The 20402-nt window shown below is 40.7% G+C and overlaps 1 protein-coding gene across 4 annotated transcripts; it reads right to left on the reverse strand.

The window, feature by feature from the left end:
- Positions 1-1140: 1140 nt before the first annotated feature.
- On the reverse strand, positions 1141-20381 carry ACER2 (alkaline ceramidase 2). Of its 4 annotated transcripts, XM_056513272.1 has the most exons (7): positions 19592-19736; positions 18771-18900; positions 13831-13945; positions 12796-12937; positions 9010-9147; positions 4979-5116; positions 1141-4299 (listed from the first exon to the last, which is right to left on the reverse strand). In XM_056513272.1, the coding sequence occupies exons 3-7, from the start codon at positions 13904-13906 to the stop codon at positions 4113-4115; spliced, it is 681 nt and encodes a 226-aa protein (XP_056369247.1). In that variant the 5' UTR covers positions 13907-13945; positions 18771-18900; positions 19592-19736; the 3' UTR covers positions 1141-4112. The 4 variants fall into 4 exon arrangements, with proteins under 4 accessions (XP_056369247.1, XP_056369248.1, XP_056369246.1 ...); XM_056513273.1 differs by lacking the exons at positions 18771-18900; positions 19592-19736 and adding an exon at positions 20284-20381; XM_056513271.1 differs by lacking the exon at positions 18771-18900 and having other exon boundaries at positions 19592-19764.
- Between the last annotated feature and the right edge of the window lie 21 nt (positions 20382-20402).

Here is a 20402-nt window from a genome sequence, read left to right on the forward strand (position 1 = left end):
CTTCAAACCGCAGTCTTTCTCAGCTTGCACTGTGTTTAACTGACAGCCTGGAGTACAGCAATACAAGACATTGCCAACCGACCTCTCAGGGGAGTTTCTGCCTTATAAATTTGGAGTGAAATGGTGATCTCTGTGTGTTACACTAATTCCCCTATCTCTGGAACAGAAGTATGCGAAATTCCTTCCATGTGTAAGGAGCTCCGGATGCTGTAGCTGATACAAACCACAGAGAAAGTGAATCCAGAACTTAAGCACTGCTTTATTTTCCTTCCTGGCTAAGTTCTGTATTATTTTAACAATTGTTTGTCTCAGAGGCCTCCCTTTTCTACATGACCATCTTTTGCACAATTTGTAGAAAATTACCTCCATGGCTCTTGACTCTGTCAGATTTGGACAAAATAAGCACAGAGCTCTGAAGCTATCAGGGAAATGCAGTGGTATGATGATGCTCCTCTTGTTTCCATGGGAAACCATGTCCATAAATTCCAGATAAGAGAAGTCTGAGTGACACAACAAAGTATGAGCCAACCCACCAGCTGTTTTTGAATTTTTATCAGCTACAGACATTAATTCTGAGTGAGTAACATTCTTGAATTATAGCTATACTTTCACACAACAGCTATTTCCAGCTTGATTATAATTGCTTATGAGGATCCATGAATGTCTCAAAAATGGTCTTTTATATGAAGTGAGAAGCACCCTGGTAAAAGCGAAGCAGGAGGGGAAGGGCAGGTGCACGGCTACTATATAACCACAATCTCACTCCCTTAAGTTGGAAGCACAGTCTTAGGTAATATACACTGAAGATCCCCACTTTGTTCTCGCAGATGTACTCACTCTGACCCAGTTTTGTCTACTTGTGGAAATACAGGCCACTCATTTTGAACCATTTCTTGTCTTCATTGATTCATGGGCTTGCAATTTTCAAATATTTGTTCTAGTTGCAAAAACCAGTTTGATACACAAAGTAATCGCTATCTCATTAATTAATGGTCTTCTATCTAATGCAGTCTCCCTCCTCCTCACAGAGTCAGAATTGTTGAAAACTGTGTAAGAAAAAAATTATCCTTATGGCTCAAGTCATTATACTTGCAGCTGCATTCTTCTCCACAAACATGGTGTATGAAAAAGCAAACAATATTCACTCCAAATACAGTTTAATGCTGTAAAGTATTACATGTTTTACACAAACATTTAGTACACAGACTTAAATGGAGATGGAAGAAACCCCCAACCCTACACTACTCCTTACATAGTATTTCTTGAGTTAATGACTGTAAATTGAGTGTTTGCTAACACCAAAAACTAACCATCCTTTCTTTAAAAACCTGAAGCTTAACATTAAAGGAATGATGGAAATCCCTTGTCAATATTTACAATATGCTCAACACAGTATTGCATCCCAGTAAATAGACTAAAATACTAACTGAACCTAAAGACTAGGAACTAACTCACTTCCTGCCAGCAGGGAAAGAAAGCATCCTGGGGCTTTGAAACCTGCAGGTGCATATAAATCACTTTCTACTAAAATGTAATACAGCTCTTTGTGCATACTCTATCAATCTGTATGATCCAGTGCAAAGACTATTCCGTATGCCAACCATATACTTCTTTGGGTACTAATATTATTGAGTAGATGCAATTTCTAAAACTCGTAAAAAATGAATGTTTTTTATTTTTTAAATAAGTGTAGCTAATTTCAGTTATATACGTTAATACTAATTTAATGTAACGTGAAATAGCTAAATCTGTAAGTGGTGAGCTGCTGCTACAGAGGAATACTCCAATCAGTTCTACAGTGAAGCTTTGAACAACACATAGTAACCTTTGCTCACAAAATCTCCCACGAAGAGTACAAAGGCTAGAGGTTAGATAATAAAAACACAGGGGATGATTCTTGGCCTTTTATCTGCATTAATATACTTCTTCAATAGCTGAATGCCCTACTGAGACTTTTTAAATTACAAAATTACTTCTTTGTGAGCAGTCAGACTGCAGAGTAGAAGACAGCAACCGACAGCAGATTAAATAGAGCCCTTTGAGTCAGAGGCTGCTTTCAAGCAAAATATTGAGTAAAAAGGCTCCAGTCATTTTGAATAGTACATTATGTCTGCAGTTATTAGGTTCCCAAGCAATACTGAAAATAACTTACTTACCATAACATAATAATTTAGCAAACACTATTGAAAAGTCTTACTCAAAGTAGGGCCATGTTAGGCATCAGAAAACTTAGCTGGGTTCCAGCCAGCAATCCTATCTGTATAAGAATCTAATAGTAATAGAACTTTTAATACCTGAGAAGTGTTTGAAGCTGAGCATTTCATAATCAGGGGGAGAGGAAGGAAAAGGAAAAATAGCTGTTGTTTCAAAGACTAACAAACATCACTACATAAATTTTTCTAAACAGATTTCATACAAAAATTCTATCACTGTGTGTCAAAAAACCAGATATTTCAAATCTACTATCAAGTATTATAAATATGTAGTGTTCCATTTTATGTCTGTCCTGCTTTTAAGATTTGGCAGTCACCTGACAGTAGTCTACTCACCTGTTTTGAAGGCTTCATGAAAAAGGCATATCTCCTGCTTACAGTTTGCTTCAAGAGCATCAGCATACACCTTACTTCCTGCTTTCTAAGCATAAATTTTAATATAAACGTTTTAAAGGTTTTCAAATGCTTAAAAATTAATTCAGCTCGAAGTTCTTGCTAAAAGCCACTTTCATAAAGATGATACTGTAAAGAGTACATTTTTGCATTGATAAAAAACAAGTACATGAGACATATAAGCAAAAGAGAAAATCATATTTTATGGTCTAATACTAAAAAAGGAAATAATACTTAATAATAAAAGTGTACATTCAAAGCCTTATCCCACTTAGAGATCTGTTATTAGAGTTCTGAGGAATGTGAGTAGACCCTTTTTTCTCCAAAACTGCAGCTATTAGCAGCTACAATTGCTCATACTTGAAAAACATGGCTGCACTTTGCACCATTTTTTAAAACAGGCATTGTTGCAAGAACTACAGCCATTCTTGAACCTCAATACCAATAATCTTAAAACTAAATGGACCTAGACATCCCTTATCTTTACAAAATGGGCTGAAAAAACCCAGAAAATTGGAATCTTTTGCAAGAATGCAAGTATCACATCTCATTGCTCACTGAAATCTAGGTCTGCAGTTATCTACTTTTTTCCTATGTATAACCAGCAGAGCACTGGACTATTTTTTACATCACTTTGCACTGGTGAGAAGTCAGGTCTCAAATTAGATGTGCAGCTAGGCACCTATGAGTTTTTATAGTTTAATCACACTGTCAATCAATGCTGACCTGAGATCTTAGTGAAGGTAATGTTCACACTTCTGTGAGCCAAATTCAAAACCAAGCATGTCTCAAGAGGTAGAGAGGGATTTCTGTGACATTTCTGCAAGAAAGAAATATGCAGTATACAAGTATTCACAGGACAGTGGAAATACAATAAAATCCTTGAACTCCTACCTAGTTTTATGGACTTCTGTCAGCTCACTCTTCATTTACGTAGCCTAATTGCATGTACAGAGTAATCCAGCTGCAAACACTCATCTCCTATTGAACTTGGGGAAGCAACCATGCATTCTGTGATCCAAAGCAATGCACAGCCTGGGTGCCATACCAGGCTGGGAACAGCATGGGCTTTGAGCACACTCTTGTGGCCATTTGTAAACACAGCAAAATCAGAGCTAAGAAGGACACAGGATGGTATGTAGGCATCTTGGACTGCTTTCTCTCACAAAGAAAGTTACAAAAGAAGTGGATCAAGCACCAAAGGTGACCTACTACAAAAAGATCATTCCTTGATCCTGGTTTTTGAAAAGAGCTTTTATGCTACATCAAAAACACGGCGCAAAACCAAAGAAGATATTTTGTTACTTTAGTGTTCAAGTGCCCCCATGTTCCTGCTTCCTCTCTCTTCTTCAAAGAGGAATGAACACACTTCCCTTTTCCTATGACACTTGAAGTGCTGCCTATCTTAAGAAGAGACAATACAACAGTAGTCATTTATCATTATATAAATATTGTCTGTGCTGGAATGTAAGTTGAAAATCCATCCCCATTCCATGGCTTCCAACTTCATGTAATCTTCACAGATCTTTTCTTGTGTGCGCAGAGAAGGGTGACATAGGGAACTCCAATGAAGGCCCACCTTTCACTGGGCCAGAACTTTATGACAGGGCCCTGCTCAGGGATCTCAGAGGCAGCATCGAAGTAAGCAAAGCAGACACATCCCAGATATGCCGCAAGGCAAATCAAAATGTGCCTGAGAATAGCCACCCACGCATCAAGAAAGTAAAAAAAAAGGAAAGAAAAAAGTGTCAGTAATATAAACTCAGTAATCAAATCAACTGTATAACCATACTTCTAAGTCAGTCTGTCATTCACCATCTTCCCACAAGCCCCCCATAAGACTGGTGTCTGCCCTTCGCAAGGAGGCAAAATATTTGGAAAGGAAAACTAAAAAACTGTAGTTTATCCCTGATCTAAACAGGCTCCAGCTTTTTGGCTTCTCTGCACCTGTCAGATTTATGCAGAAATGCTGAGATATGGCACCTCAAACAAGTAACTGCGATTTGCTGAGCGGTAAAACAGAAAAGGCATCAAAACCCTTCACTGCTTCTCCACTTCATCATCATTAATTAATCACTAATCCTCATTCATCATGAGGATTACCATCATTATCAATCACAGTTTAAGTTTTCATAGTCACAGCTGTGGCTTTTAGTAACTAGTATGGCAAGGAATTCAGTTACAATTAACGAACCTTAAGAATACGATCAAGCCAAAGAGGCTCCTGAATCTGTCACCCTGAATAGCACGAGACTTGCTCTGGGCTTATAAAATCTTACCATTTCTTCTGTCTAGAACTAACCAGAAATAGCCACCAAGCAGCACAGAAGTACCCTTTGATTTGAATCAAACTCTTCATACATAATACTTACCACACACAGTGCAAATAGGGAAAATTAAATGAGGACCAGATCTCACAAAACGCTTTGTCACTGATCCAGCAGAAAAGTGCTAGCATCCACCAAAGACCTGAAAAGAGACCTAATTTGTATACACGCAGGTTTTCACACCTAAGGAGAAAAACATAAATAAATAGTTATAAACCAATGGCAGACATGTATCATTAAAATGACCACCATAAATGCACTTAGCAGATGAACTTCACTTACAGTAAGTCTGGCTCTGATACAAAGAGGTAAAGTAATAAAACAAACCATTTTACCAGTAGCTATGTTCTGGGTGTTGTCTTAAACACCAGTGTACCAATGGCAAACATCAAACTATTCCTATACCTAGGTAGGGGTATAACATTAGCTACACATGCAGTTCATTAACAAGCAGCCATGCAGCTCGTATTTGTAACTGTATAAAGACTTCTGTTAAATGTTAAGGCATTTATATTCCTCAGTAAGAGGTACTACTGCTCCTAACAGCACTAAACCATACACCTAAGCAGATACGCATATTAATCAAATTTGCCTTATTTGACGGATAAAACTAGACAACTGAGGTGAGTATTTGTGTGTTCTGACAAAGGAAAGGGTGTGTGTATTAAGAATATAAGGCTTTCCTGGACATGTCTGAAGGAGATAAACACATGCAACTGCATCCCATTTAAGGTAAGAGGCCTGGCCTCAGACTTAAGAGCTCCTTTCATCAGGACCTGACTGCCTAAATACCAAGAAGAAAAGGCAATTAACCTGCATGGTTCAACAAATTCAAGTCTGCAAAGGAAAACTGAAGCCTTACTTACCCAGTACAAGATCAGCCATAGCAATGGTACCAACTGTAATGACAGGTTTGCTCAGTACCACCATCACATACTGCAAATTACTTTTATAAACTTAAGACTAGATGTTGTAGCGTGTCCTGCAAAGGACTACTTTAAGGCAGAAAGATCACAATGAGAATAGCACAGTCTGCTAGAGTCTGTAATACTCCTGGGTTTTCTGACATCACCCATCACGGAGTCTTCAGTTTCTGCAGTAACTGTGCTTCAGATGGGGTGAGACACGCTTGCTGAAGAAGCAGGAGACTCAGAGTCACTGCTTTTACCACAATGAAGAGATGTAATGCAAATACCACCTGGACATGTAGCCTTTCTTTTATTTCTCAACAGACATGGACACTGATAAGAACTAAAATAGAACTAGTTAGCTGAAGGTCTAAAAAATAATTTATGCTGCCTGATCCTACCCTACTCTATTCTGAAGGAAACTGGATCCCATAAATCCTGCTCTTCTACTTCCCCTTTCATCTATACAATGCACAATATCCTCTGTTTAACAAAAACCAGTTATTCAAATACCAGCATTTTGGTAAACGCTTGTGAGCTCCAGTCATTTGCTATTTAAGGCACACTTAAATACACACTTCCAGCAGCACTATCTTCTAATGTCTTGAAACACCCAAAAAAGCATTCCAGCTTTTCTTCAAACCAGGGCAATATTGATTGATTGAATGTTACACAGATATCTCCCTTTCTATCCTAACAAATATTTTAAAGTTTTAACTAGCTTAACCTTTTAATCAAGGGAATAAAGGAACCTTTGATAATGAAGCAAGGCTCCTCCCACAGTCAGATTTCTAGAAGAATCAAATAATGGTCAGACCAGAAACCAGGGTAAACCTTCACTGCTCAAGGCTCAGAAGTCAGCTGAGCAACAACATTCTAGCACCTATCTGCACACGGAGGAAGTTATATGCCTGATGGTAACTCGCTAAATGGCTACTAACTTGATGACATTATAATCTCTGGCTTGGGCTAGGCAAATCAAAGGATACACATCCACCTTCCCACAAGATACCATCTTCTAGTAGAGGTTTTTTTTTTTTTGTTTTTTTTTAGAAACACAGGAAGGGATTTGTTGTGACAGAAATTAAAATAAAGTTTAACTATTTGTCTTTCAAGGACACTTGACTACTTTTTGCTCTTTTGATCACCTCCTACCCACAATACTCCCCAGCCCTACATTCTACCTTACCACATCCATATCTAAGAACATAATGCTCTTTTGTGACAGTATTATCTCCTTATCAAAGACAAACATTATACAGAAAATTTTCATTTGAAAACACAGTGGTTCTGATTCCCCAGAATTCTGTACAGAATTGACACAGCCTAGAATAGGAATAACAACAAGGAGTTTTGCTCTAAAATATCAAAAACTTCAGCATGGAACAGAAGCAACTTTTCCTTTCTTCCCCAAGTATCTATTTCACAGAAAAATTTCCACTGCAACCTGCCAGACTTGGATGGGAAAACCCCTCCTGGCTATGGTAGAACAGAACAGAAAAATAGCATATCTTTTAAATAATGCTTAGATTAATCTTCCCCCTGCAGAAGGGGATGAGATGAGTCCTTACATCTCAGTTTACAAGAATGTAACCCTTTAAATTTCAAAAGGATCAGTATAGCTTAAAAATAAAAGCTTTTTATTTGCCTTTTACACTTAGGAATTCATCCACAAATATCAGCAGTATTAAACCATCCCAAATGCACAACCAGAGAGGGCCCTATGTCACTTCTGGTCCCTTTTCATTCACCAGTTGAAAAAGAAGGTCTATGTCCTTAATTTTCTCTCTCAAAAAAAAAAAAAAGCTGGACACTTTAGTAACATATAACTGTCCTGGGGTGACTTTATGATTGATGCTGGATTTCCTCCCAGAAATTGTCCCAAACCAGGACAATGACCCTACAGGAAGAGTTTTAAAAAACAAATACCTGTAGGCATACCAACTCCTAGATTTGAAACAACAGTACTCAAACTGAGGAGACACTAACAACTTGTCCTTTCAAGATTTTCACGAGCTCGTGCCTGAAAGCTGATACTGAATGGACGAAGAATTGAAAGATTATCCAGTGCCACAAACAGATGCCCTTTTGCCCAGTCAGTAGTTCCTTCATGCTGTCATCAAAATGAGACACCATCAATATTGTTTTGCTACTGACCTTGTCCACAACTAACTTGTGTGCTTTTTCCAAGCGTCTTTGACCACAGAAACACACAGAGAAAATGAGAAAAGACTCATGCACACCTTTACAAAACATTGTTTAGAGAGGACTCCATTGTACAGCAGTGGCAGATCAGGGTAATGCAGCAAACAGAAAAATCTCTATTCTAACAGATGAAATCAGAATAAAGACATTTTGTTCTAACTCATTTTGATGGACATATGCAACATATAAGAGCAAGTGTAAGCTGTAAAATCTTTCTCAGACATGGGAGAAGAGGTGAGAAAGGAAAATTTCAAATGCTAGTGCTTCTCTGGTCCTTTCTGCAGTGCGTGAAGAGATAAAAAAAAAGTCTCTGGACAGCTGCTGGTATCACTATAAACAGAAGAACTCTCTAAAATGCAGAAATCGGTCTCAGGTTCTTCTCTATTTGCATTCTAGTTTTATGATTTCTATGGCCTTGACTGACATCTATTCTCCAAAATGTAGTGATTAACCTTATCTTTGTCACTCTGACTCCATCATATTATTCATATCAGATTCAAAGCCATAAAACACTCACAGTACAACTCTAGGAGTTGGAACATCTGCCATATGTGCTTGGGCCTTGCTCCATATTCCCATTAGCATCTACACTGCAACCATGCCATCACCTCATCCTTATGCACACCATACAGAAAAAATGCGGTCCATAAAGTGAAACCCAGGCCCTAATTTCACAATAAATAAACAAATTTGAGTTAAATCAGGTTGCAGCAAGAGGTATGTTGCAAGAACATAGAAAATATCTGAACTACTGTAATGTCCTAGAGACATTTTGACAAGAAGTCCTTGTCAAAAAATGTGTGAACTGCCAAACAAACTTATACTAGATTTGCTCCTGCATGTGGCAGAAGCATTTCTGATCTGCTGTCACAAGCACTGAAGACGGATCTAGTGTTATCATCCCACAGTGTCCTAAGGATCTGAGAAGGCAACGCTGCCTGCATACAGAAGAACTGTACTTACCTCTTCAACTCAGCAATGAGCAAAGCTGTGCAGGGAACTCCCAGTGTCATTAGCGAGATGTTGTTAATGGCAGGCTTAATGAAGGCCAGGCAGGTGGTAACTCCAGACAGGACACCCACAGCAGCTTTAAATCGGCTCCTGAATAGAGTTTACAGGCAGAAAAACTGCTTTTAATTCAAAACTTTTAATTTTTAATTCTAAACCCAGAAATTTCAACATTATTTTAAAAATGTAACAAAATTCAGGTCTACCTCTGCACACAGCACTGTACTTCCTCAAAAATGTTCTGTCTCATCATTCTTCAAGCTTTAAACATAGATTTTCAGGATATTTTCTTATTGTTAATGCCCCAACTTCAACAGCTATGATACAGTCCATTTTGCTTTCCTTTATCTCTTTAGAGCCTCTAAAGATACTGAAACTTACATGTTAAGTTAGAATACTTCCTTAATCAAATTCAACAGTAGGTGAGAAATTCCCAGACTTTTTTATAAGACTAAGATATGGTATATTTTTAGTAAACATGAAACCACTATTGTGCCCTATGTAAACAGCCTGACAACTTTTCAATTAAATATATGTTACCTTTTGTTTAAACTTCAGGTTTGCATTTCAAACAACCTACATCCAGTCTATGGCTGGGCTAGGCAGGAAGAAGGAAGATCACCATGCTGCTTTTAACTACTTTAACTACTGGCTCATAGCTTTTTAAAACAATTGTTGTCCAAGCATAGCCTTCTGTGTTTGAAATAGGGTCTCAATATATTTGCACAGTACATTCCATGGCCACAAGTGTCATTACCTTCACCTAGGCGCATTCCATTTGCCTTTGGCTTTAAAGTTTTTCCTTCTGCTGGAAAGCAACAAGTTACTTAAGTAGGAAGTTCTGTTATGACATGAATGTCTTAATGAATACATCCCAAATTGATCATTACAGATAATAACACTTGCAGCACTGCAAATTCTAAGTGTGATGAGGATGAAGTGAAGAGTACAGCTCTGAGTACATGACAGACATAATACCAGAGGATTAGTTAGGCAAAGCAAAAAACTTAAAAGTATTAATTAAACCATTTCTAGGTTAGGGTTTTGTCTTGGGTTGCGAGGTAAGATATACATTCTATCACCACCTCTAGCACCTTCTGATGAGCTGCTAATGGTCAGTCATTTGCAATAGCTACCCAATGCAGACTCAGCCTAAGGCAGGGCCATGTCTGCTCATGGGCCATCAAAGACACCCCAGAATGAGCCACAGAATTACATCATCCCACTGTGAGACGCCCCACCCCAGGAGCTACCTAACATTCCTACCTGTATATAATCTGGGGCTTGGGACACCAAGATATCACCACTAAATTCCCGAGGACAAGAGCTCTCAATAACTACCACTGGATGTTCAGAGAAGGACCAGACCTTTCTACAGGATCACTGCTTTAACAAGACCACATCCATGACTCCAATGGGACTGCTGCCCACAATCCTGACCAGCAGGGTGTCTGGATGTATTCTGACTTTGTCAGTTTTAGCCAGTGTCTCTGTACTACTGCCGTTATTGTAAATTTTTCCTATTGAATTGTAATTCTTATTTGGAATCCCTCACAACGTATTTGTGTGGAGTTAATTCCTTCTGCTGGTTTGCCTTCAAACCAGCACAGGCTTGTTGCCCAGAGTGTCTGTATACTTCAGAAAGGAATCAAGACCTTCCCTGTCTTGACACATTCTCTGAGAATTGGAAGGATAAGACAGAATCTTTCATCTCAGTATTTAGAGTTTTAACACAGTTAAACAGAAGCAGTATTTCACCCCAAAAGTATTATTATTCCTTTACAACCCAATAGTTTAACATATTGGTCCATACTAGGAACCCACCCTGCAATATCAGAAGACACTAATTCATAAAATGTAACCTCTAAGCTTATGGCTCATGGAGGCTCCTTTACAGAGTTTACAAAAATTATACATATATTTAGGACTCTGAATTCTTCACTTGAACTGAACATCTAAGAGTCACACCATAAACCAAAAGAAACCAGGAAAGCCTGTTACGTTGACAGTGTTCTGTAACAACACTACACTGTAATATGCAGAAGTACTAAATTTACACCAATGCAACAAAGCCATTAAATCACACAGAATCACAGAATATGCTGAGTTGGGAGGCACCCAGAAGGATCAACACCTCCAATTCCTAGCCCGTACAGCACCACCCCCAAGAGACACACCATGTGCCTGAGCACTGTCCAAACACTTCTCAAGCTGGTTCCTGCTCCTTCTATTCCCCTCATCATAGTGTTGAAGAGTGCAGTGAGGTCTCCCCTCAATCTCCTCTTCACCAAACTAAATGAACCAAGTAACCTCAGCCACTTCTCATACAGCTTCCCCTTCAGACCCCTCACCATCCTTGTTACTTTCCTTTGGACACCCTCTAACAGTTTAACATCTTTCTTATATTGCAGTGCCCACACCAGCCCCCAGCACTGGAGGTGAGGCTGCCCCAGCTCAGAGCAGAGCAGGACAATCCCCTCCCTTGCCCAGCTGTGATGCTGTCCCTGATGCCCCCAGGACAGAGCTGCCCCTCCTGCTCCAGGGCACTGCTGACTCATGTTCAGCTTGCCATCAACCAGGACCCCCAGGTCTCTTTCCATGGCACTGCTTTCCAGCATCTCACCTCCCAGTCCATCCATCCATGCAGAGTTGCCTCATCCCAGAATCCAGCACCTCCCCTTGCTGAACTTCATGTGGTTGATGATTGCTCTCATTCGTGGAGGCCTCTCTGCCCTCAAGGGATTTAACAGCTCCTCCCAATTAAGTGTGGTCATCAAACTTACTCAGTATTCCTTCCAGTCCTGTGTCCAAGTCCAAGTCATTTATGAAGACTTTGAAGAGAAGTGGGCCATGCATACAGGCTGGTAATTAAAGGTACAGTCTACCCAGTGAAAGCTATTTTGAGGTAAGGTCACTCTAAGCACCAAACTTCTCTCCATGCATTAGCAATTTCTAATCTGGCATATTGTCAAGAAAACAAACAAACAAACCCCCAACAATCAAACACACGAACTTAAAAATCTCCTGCAAAGAATAACAGCATAAGAGGGCAAAAGTCTTAGCAATCTTCAGAGAGAACAACACTGATGTTGCAATTCAAGCCTTTCCATTACCTCAACTTCTTTACTGCATAAAAGAACAACATAATGGGTTTTTTTTTTGGCAGGGGAGGGGAGTGCAAACCACAACCAAATTATTTAAACCAGCTATAAGGTATTTTTTTAAGCCTGCAAGGAAAAGAAAAAAAAATCCCTTTACAACAATAGGCTTCTAAAGAAACACTTAGGCTTTGAATAGCTAAACACCATCCTTAACCACTGCCTTAAAAATTCAGATGAACATTCACCTAACTTCCATAGGCTCATTTGTAAATACACTTCAGGGTGTACAAAAGGAAGAGTAAAAGATAGCTTCTCCTACATTAGCTGTAAGTTATAGAAACGACTCATCATAAATGTCTCCCTAGAATCAAAAAGAACAGACAATTCCAGAGACAAGTCATCTCATCACCTGAAGTTACAGGACACCCATCCTACTACCAGCAACTGCTGACTCAGGAATTTTTGAACAAAATGGCCTTAATGAAATACAAGCAATGGGAAGAGAATGGAGCAAGAAAAAACAGCAGTGATAGTGGTAACATTGATAACTTGCTGCCATTATGTGCAGGTTTAGGTGTCAGCAGAAGAAATTTCAAAAAACATGAAAGCATATGCTGTACATGCATCATTGTATGATTACCTGTCATTTCGAAAAACTCTGGGCAGGTATCTCCTAGGGAACCACATAGCAAGAGCACACATCAAAACCCAGAGAACAGCCAGCTCATCCAGCATCTGGCCCAAGAAACTGAGGGTGGCATGAAAATAAACAGATCCAATTCCTGGAAGAATTAATCAAGAGACAGTATTATGAACATCTGCAGACTTGAAACACCCTGCTAATGCCCAGAACTTCACAGGAAATGGTAGCTACTATTTGGTGCAGAAAAGGTTATAAAAAACACCAATTTTACTAAAAGACAATCCAAGTCATCATACCCTTGCTAATCATGAAGAAAAGTACGTTACAAAAGTATACTACAAAAGTAGCAGCTAAAAATGTCAGCTCCTACTAGAAAAGATGTGCATGAAGAAACATCAGGTAGAAAATTATAAAAATAAAACAATCAAGTAAAAAATGTCAAATTATGCTTCAGAATTTTCTCAATACCACAAGAATGGAAAAAACAAAGAGAAAAAGCAGTATCTGATGACTACTCCACAATACAGATTTACAGGTGGAAAGTGCCTACTTTCCCCCAGAGGGCTTTGATTATCCCCTTGATGTGCCTCCAAGAATGAACAAACTTCAGAATCTCACATCTATATCTTTGGGCCTTCTCAGTACAATGAAAACCCTATTCCTCTCCTGTAGCTGTTTTTTGGAATTAGGATTTCCTACACTCTCCTGAGTTGCACTGGCACTTCAGCTCTCATTTGAGCAAAGAGAGTCAGCACTACTGTAGAGTAAATCCAAACATACACACAAAAAAGAACATATGCAAGGAAGGATTGGAAGGGAACAGAACTACGGTCAAATTTCACACCAACATCAGTTTGCAAAAGGTATTTTCCCTCCAGAAACTATAGCCACTTTGGCTTTAAGCAAGCACAAGCAAGTTCTTCCATAGATGTCAGGATTGCTTTGCTTTAAAAAACAGTCAAGTACAAGCAGGAAAAACTGATGCCCTCTCTCAGTTCACACGAATTGGCAAACACAGAGTAATCAACTTACCAACCACGACTAGCAGAATCCATATTAAATATATTCCACTGTTGAAGCAGATTGCGTATTGACGAAACAAGCACATACATATGGGTGGCAAAACGAAAAACAAGACGTTGCTTATCTAGAGAAAAGAACCAAACAGTCTCACAAAGACAGAAAATAAACACATTTTAAATATCCACAGGGCTTTCTATAATAACATTTTGTCATTTAGTGAAGCCACAGTTCAACAAATTATGACCCTCTCTTTCTGCCTATGCTGAGCTGTTTTTGTTTAACATAATTAACCAGCACAACAACTTTCAGCAACAAAAAATGTGGCTAGTCACAATTCAAGTCAATTCCCAAAAGAGTTTTATTGAGCATCTACATTTAAGATTTTGGCAATTCATAAAGTGTACAAGATCAAGCTATTGAGCACCAGTGACCTGTCCTCTCAATGGCTATCAAGCCTAGAATGGAAAAAGCACTGGAAGTACTGGCACTGGGCAGAGCTAGAGAAGCTTTGTGGAAGTCCATTTATTGAGCAATAGTTATTGTCTGGAAGGTCTGAAATACAACGCTAGGCTAAAACAGTTAGAACCTTTTTTTGCAGGGTTAAGAGAGCCTGGAGCTTTAAGTCCTTTTCCACTTCAAATGTTTTCCCTTGTTTCTCCACTACAGACGATGATTGAAAACTAGGAAGGTGGAAAGGCTAAAATTCAGACCAATGCCAGAGATTTTACTAATTTAGTACGTATAATTTGTATGAAGACATGTTTTCTGGTATTTTTTTGCTTACAAACAGCCAAAAGCATGATTCTGTAAATACTGATCACACTTTACTATCCATTAGCAGGAACTGCCATTGTAGTAGTGATCACTCGGTCCTTCCTGGGAGCTGCCAATGCTGAGGGCCAACCATGGCACAATAACTGAGCAGTTATGAAAACTTTATTGCTGCTTCACAATGGGCCAAAGGACAGAAGGAGTCTCCAGCTGCAGCTTTCTCATGTTTGCCTGCTTAGCCCAGGCAAAAGAGTAAATCACCCCCAGAAACACTCTTCTGAAGCTGACACAGAAAACAATTTGGGGTCAAGAATATTCCTTTGGACATACTGCATCTTCACAGAAACTTACAAACTTGTACCAACAATAACAAAAATTTAGTGTGGAAATAATTCAAGAATAACAAAGGAATTCTTTCATTCAACTACTGTTGTCAATCTCTTCACACGGTCTGAGAACAGATTTTTAGAGGTAGATCAAGTTGTTTTAACTCATGTAAAGCAAACTACGCATTCAACAAAACAGGTTCACCTGAGCAACTTTCAGTCACAAAAAAACCCACCCAGTAGAGCCTGTCAGCGAAGTTGGGAATACAGTCATGGACCAGTATTCCAGTGCATGATGTGCTGGTACATACAAAGAACAGGAATACTTCCCTCCAAAGCAGGCAGGAACCAAACACAGTGACACCAGGCATATGAATGAATCCTCCGGGTTCTTGCAAGTGCCCTATGAATTTTTGGCTTTTAGACACAAGCCAAAGGGAAGTGTCAAGGGGCAAAAATAGGTGGTTAGAAACCAAGTGGTTTGGAAAATTTCACACCTCTACAGTTGAAACTGACCAATGAAGAAAATCAGAACAGGCAATCAGAGTTTATCAATATTTGTACAGAAAGTCCTTACTCCACCTAGGAACAAGATGACAAAGGACACGCTGGATCTATTTATGACAGCTGTAGCAATGTAGATTTATGCAAATGAGTAGCCAGCAAGGGAGAAGTTCTGTGCTGGTAGTGCTCCTCTGCAATGAACTCCCACTCATGCTAAGGTCCTGCCTGCAAATGCAAGAAACCCCTTGCAAACTGGAGCCTGAGCATGACTTGTACTCTTCGCAGGGGCCATCAGGAGGATTTCCTAACATCTCAGAAGCTGAAATAATTGTAATACTAAAAATTTCAATATTAAAGTATGGCTTCAGAAAGTATGCTGCATGACATTTTTTGTATTAATTTACAATTGGCCTCCATAATTTGGTAATGTACAATTCGAATACTTTGATAGTTGAGATAAGTGCAAAACTTTACATCAGAAGTACAGCATGATTTCCTTTGGCATCTGCAAAAGGTAATGATTAAATGTTATAGTTCTGGAAAATAGGCAAGCAGCCCTTCAGTAACTGTCCATTCATTTGGCTTCATGCAATTCTGGACCTTTAGTTTTAATTTTCAACCAATTAAATAATATATAGAAATTCAGGACATAGGCCTAGAGGACAGAGAGAATAGGCTTGCTTAAATCACAATCATGCAACTTCACTCACATCTGGCCATTGTCTTGACACAGTATGTTTCCTGCAATCCTACCAAAGCTCATGTATTTGTCACTATTGATTTCACCTCCTAGAAAGCAGCTGCAGCACTCAACTACCACAATGTGTCTATTGCATTGTGTCTTTCTGAGCAGAAAGCACAACTGGTCTAAAGTAGCTCCCAGTGACATCAGAGGGTGTGTATCCTCCATACCCTGGTACCTAAACATGATACTCACATATACTAGAACTCTTCTCTCACATATACTAGAACTCTTCTGTGGTAAAAAAAGAAGCTGTAGGGAGAGTACAAGCATTCTCTCACACTCTTAAGACTACCTCATAACTTTTAAAAACTTTTATTTCCATGCCACTAGGGACGGAAAGAAAAGAAGTAGAATAAAACCACAGTAATTCCTTTTGTAAATGAAAATTACAAGCACAATTAAATGCAAGATATTGAATTGCTAGGTACTGACTTTCCTAGCCAACAGGGAAAAAAATACTGTTTTCAGGTATTTAAAACATAAACAATACATTTTATTTTGTAAATACCTCTTCACAGAGAAAATTATTTTGATCATGTGGAGGCATTTGTTATTGTCTGAAGCAGGCTTACACTGCATCAGAACACATTATTCATTTCAGAAGGAAAAAGAAATACATACTTTTTTTATAACTATTCCTTCCATTTGAGCTAGAGCTTTTTATGGTCTCTTTACTGAAAAAGTGTAAGACTGGAATCACTTTAGACAAAAACCATGATAAGTCTAGCTTGTGCATGTTTTAAAAAATTAGTTTGATCAATTTATATAAAACCTCTGAATAGATTTTTCCTACTGATTCTCCTACTAATCCTGTTGAGTGCTTTGGTTTAAGTCCCACCAGAAAATTAATTTTTAAAAAAATTCATTTCAGATAAGCTGCTCTAATTTTGTGCTTACATGATTATTGCGTGAGACCTCAACCACAATTCTGACATCAGCCACGGCAGTTTAAAATGTGGATTAGCAAGGTTTTAATCTAAAGCTTAATGACCCAGATGCCAGGTTCAGGTCTGCTCCCTGGAACTTCAAGGGAGTTTGAAATAGTCAAAACAAACTCCTCCTAAAAGGAATAAAATTTAGATGCCACCTAAGGTACTTTTTAAAGTAGGACCAAAACTTCCTAACTGTTCTGTGAGCAGCTGGCTTTTTGAGGACACAGTTGCACAACCCCATCAATCCACTGCAACTCACTGTTATAATTTTCAGAAGTTGCTAATACAGAAATCAAGCCCTAACAATGACTTGGTATTACTGAAGAGAGCCTAAACCGACTACCCTCAACACTGCCTCTTTTTCTCGTCCCCTTTCAGTGTACAGCTTACTGATTTGTATACAGTTGCCACAACAAAGCAGGCTTCGAGGCAGACTTTCTTCTGTGTCCATCCACCTGTCTGAAGTTATTCATCTGGACACAAGTGCAGTTTACAGCATTTTGGAAAGCTTCTATATCACTGCTAATGAGCTCAGTACAGTGTTGTGATTTAATCCCACCCAGCAACTAAGTACTGACTGCCCAGCTGCTTGCTCACGCCCTTCTCAGCAGGATGGGGGAGAAAATCAGAGGGATAAATGTCGAACAGTTCAATAGGGAAAGCGTAAGCTGTTCGCACAAGAAAAGTGAAATAAGGAATTCATTCAGCACTTCCCATGGACATGCAGATGTTCTCCATCCCCAGGAAAGCAGGACCCCATCACTCATAACAGTGACTTGGGAAGACAAATGACACCACCCTGAAGCCCCAACTGCTTCTTTCTCCTTCCTCCAGCTTTACATGCTGATCATGACACCATACGGCCTGGGAAATCCACTGAGTCAGTCGGAATCAGCTGTCCCAGCTGTGTAGCCTCCAAAAAATTTCTGCACCCCCAACCCACCTGCTGGGTTGGGTGATGTCAGGAGCATAAAAGGTCTGAGTAAGTCCTGCTCAGAAGTAATGAAAACATGCTTGAGTTATCAGCCCTGTTTCCAGCACAAAACATCACCCCAAACCAGTGCCCATGAGGAAAATTCACTCTACCCTAGACTGAACCAGCACATACAGTAGGATACCCATCCCCCTGCATAGTTGGCTACAAAACACATTTGCTGTCTTCGATAACTTGTTTATCCTGACCTTTTCCTCCCTTTGTTTTTGGTTCTTGCACAGTGACATCAGACACACAAAAAAAGCCAACAGTTTCCCTCACACACCCTCAAAATTCTTTAGTGGCACAGACTAGCTACCATCTTTAGTAATTTGGCAGCTAAGTACAAGAAAAAAACAAGTTAGCAATGTATATAGTACACCATGGAATTACTTGCTCTGTATGTGCAGAACCTCCCATGATACAAACTCCAGTAGGGGAAGCCAGACATCTACTACTTCTTCCACTATGTGCTGGCAGTCAAAGAAACATGGCTTGAAAGGGAAAGAAAGTTCACACAAGGATGGAATTTTGGGGGAAAAAAACCTGCCCACTTTAAAGTATAAAAGACAAAGCAAAAGCTCCAGCTTCTCCTCCCCTACAGAACAGAATACAGACAGCATTTTTGCAGGTTTGCTCCTGGACAGGTGATTTTTATAGAAGAGCAAACTACCCGAAAGCCCAATGGATTATCTTACTCTAGTGGATCTGTCACTGTCATTCTTTACATCAACAGGATGTCGGGAGCATTGCTCTCTTTCCAAGGTGCATGGTACCGGGCAGTCTGGCTCTGCTGCTGTGGTTGCTTGTGTAAGTTCTCTCCAGCAGCTGAAAGGTATTGGAAAGGTGTGAGAGGACTTGGGGGTAAACCATGACTAACTGGAAGGAAGCAACAATTACATTATTCCTCTTCCCTCTCCTTCTATTCTTCAGTTGCTTTCTTAAAAAGATATCTCGTCCTCTTCCAAAAATACACTCCTGACTTCATCCTGCAACCTAAAGGCAAACTCTCCATTAAAGTTTTTCCATCTTGGGGATGTTCAGGAGAAACCCAGTTCTGCCTCCAAACACCAAGGTACTTTTTCGTGTTGACCCATCACTGCCGTGCATACCCATCAAGGCGCTGACACCTGTTTGTGCAAACTGGTACTAGACCAGGGAAATCCCCAGCACCAAAAATTCGCTGCTTGGCCACCGCAAGTCTCGACAAAGACAAGGACAGGGCCTGCTGCCCACTACTTACCGGTACTAGTATGACTGGCAAACCTCCCCTTGTTATACCTAAAAAACTAGGTAAAAATTCCCTCACTTTAGGCATGCCAGCGACCGGAGAAGGAAAAGAAACCGACAGCCATAGAATCGCACGCTACAACCTCACGAAAACCCCGCAGGAGACGGAGCCGGCAGGCAGCAGGAGCCCCCCGGGCTGCAGAGGGACCTGCTAGCCGCCGCTCGCTCGCCCACCCGCAGCCCCCCGGCGCCGAGGCAGCCGCCGCTCCCGCTCCGCCGGGCACCGCACCGTGTTGTAGAACTCGGCGATGGCGGGCACGATGGTGTAGTTGTCCTCGCACCAGTCCACCTCGGAGCTGCCGGCCCGCAGCGGGTCCCACCACAGCAGCGCGCCCATCGCGCCCGCCCAGCCGCTCCGGCCCTGCCCGGCGGCGCCGGGGGCGGTGACCGCGCCACCGCCCCCGCCTCGCCCGGCCCCCGCCAGGGGCGGGGCGAGCCCGGGACGGGCCTCCACGGGCACAGCCCGCGGGGCTCGGCACCGCTTGGGTTTCCTGCCCCTGTGCCCGAGGTCTCGGTCAGGCGGGGGTGGGAGCGCCAGTTCCCCGCTCCCCGGCGGCTTTGAGCAGCCGCTGCTCCGCAGGCGTGGGCAGCACGCCCGCCTCCCTCGTACCCTTAGAGATACCTCACACAAATTACAGAACTGCTGGGGTTGGAAAGGACCTCTGGAGATCACCGAGTCCAACCCCCCGCCAAAGTAGGGCCACCTAAAGCGGTGACACAAGAAATGCGTCCAGGTGGGTTTTGAGTGTCTCCAAAGAGGGACACTCCACAACCTCCCCAGGCAGCTATTAAGTGCTCTGCCACCTCAGAGTAAAGAATTTCTTCATGTTAAGGTGAAACTTCCTGTGTTTCAGTTTAGGGCCATTACTCTATGCTGTGCCACCACTGAAATTTGTCTGGCGCCATCCTCTTGGCACCCACCTTCGACGTATTTCTATGTACTGATGAGATCCCCTCTCAGTTTTCTCCAGACCAAACAGGCCCAGCTCCCAGAGTCTCTCCTCACAAGAGAGAAGCTCCAGACCCTGATCATCCTTGTG

This window comes from Oenanthe melanoleuca, chromosome Z (genome assembly GCF_029582105.1).
Source record: "Oenanthe melanoleuca isolate GR-GAL-2019-014 chromosome Z, OMel1.0, whole genome shotgun sequence".
Taxonomy (NCBI): Eukaryota; Metazoa; Chordata; class Aves; order Passeriformes; family Muscicapidae; genus Oenanthe; species Oenanthe melanoleuca.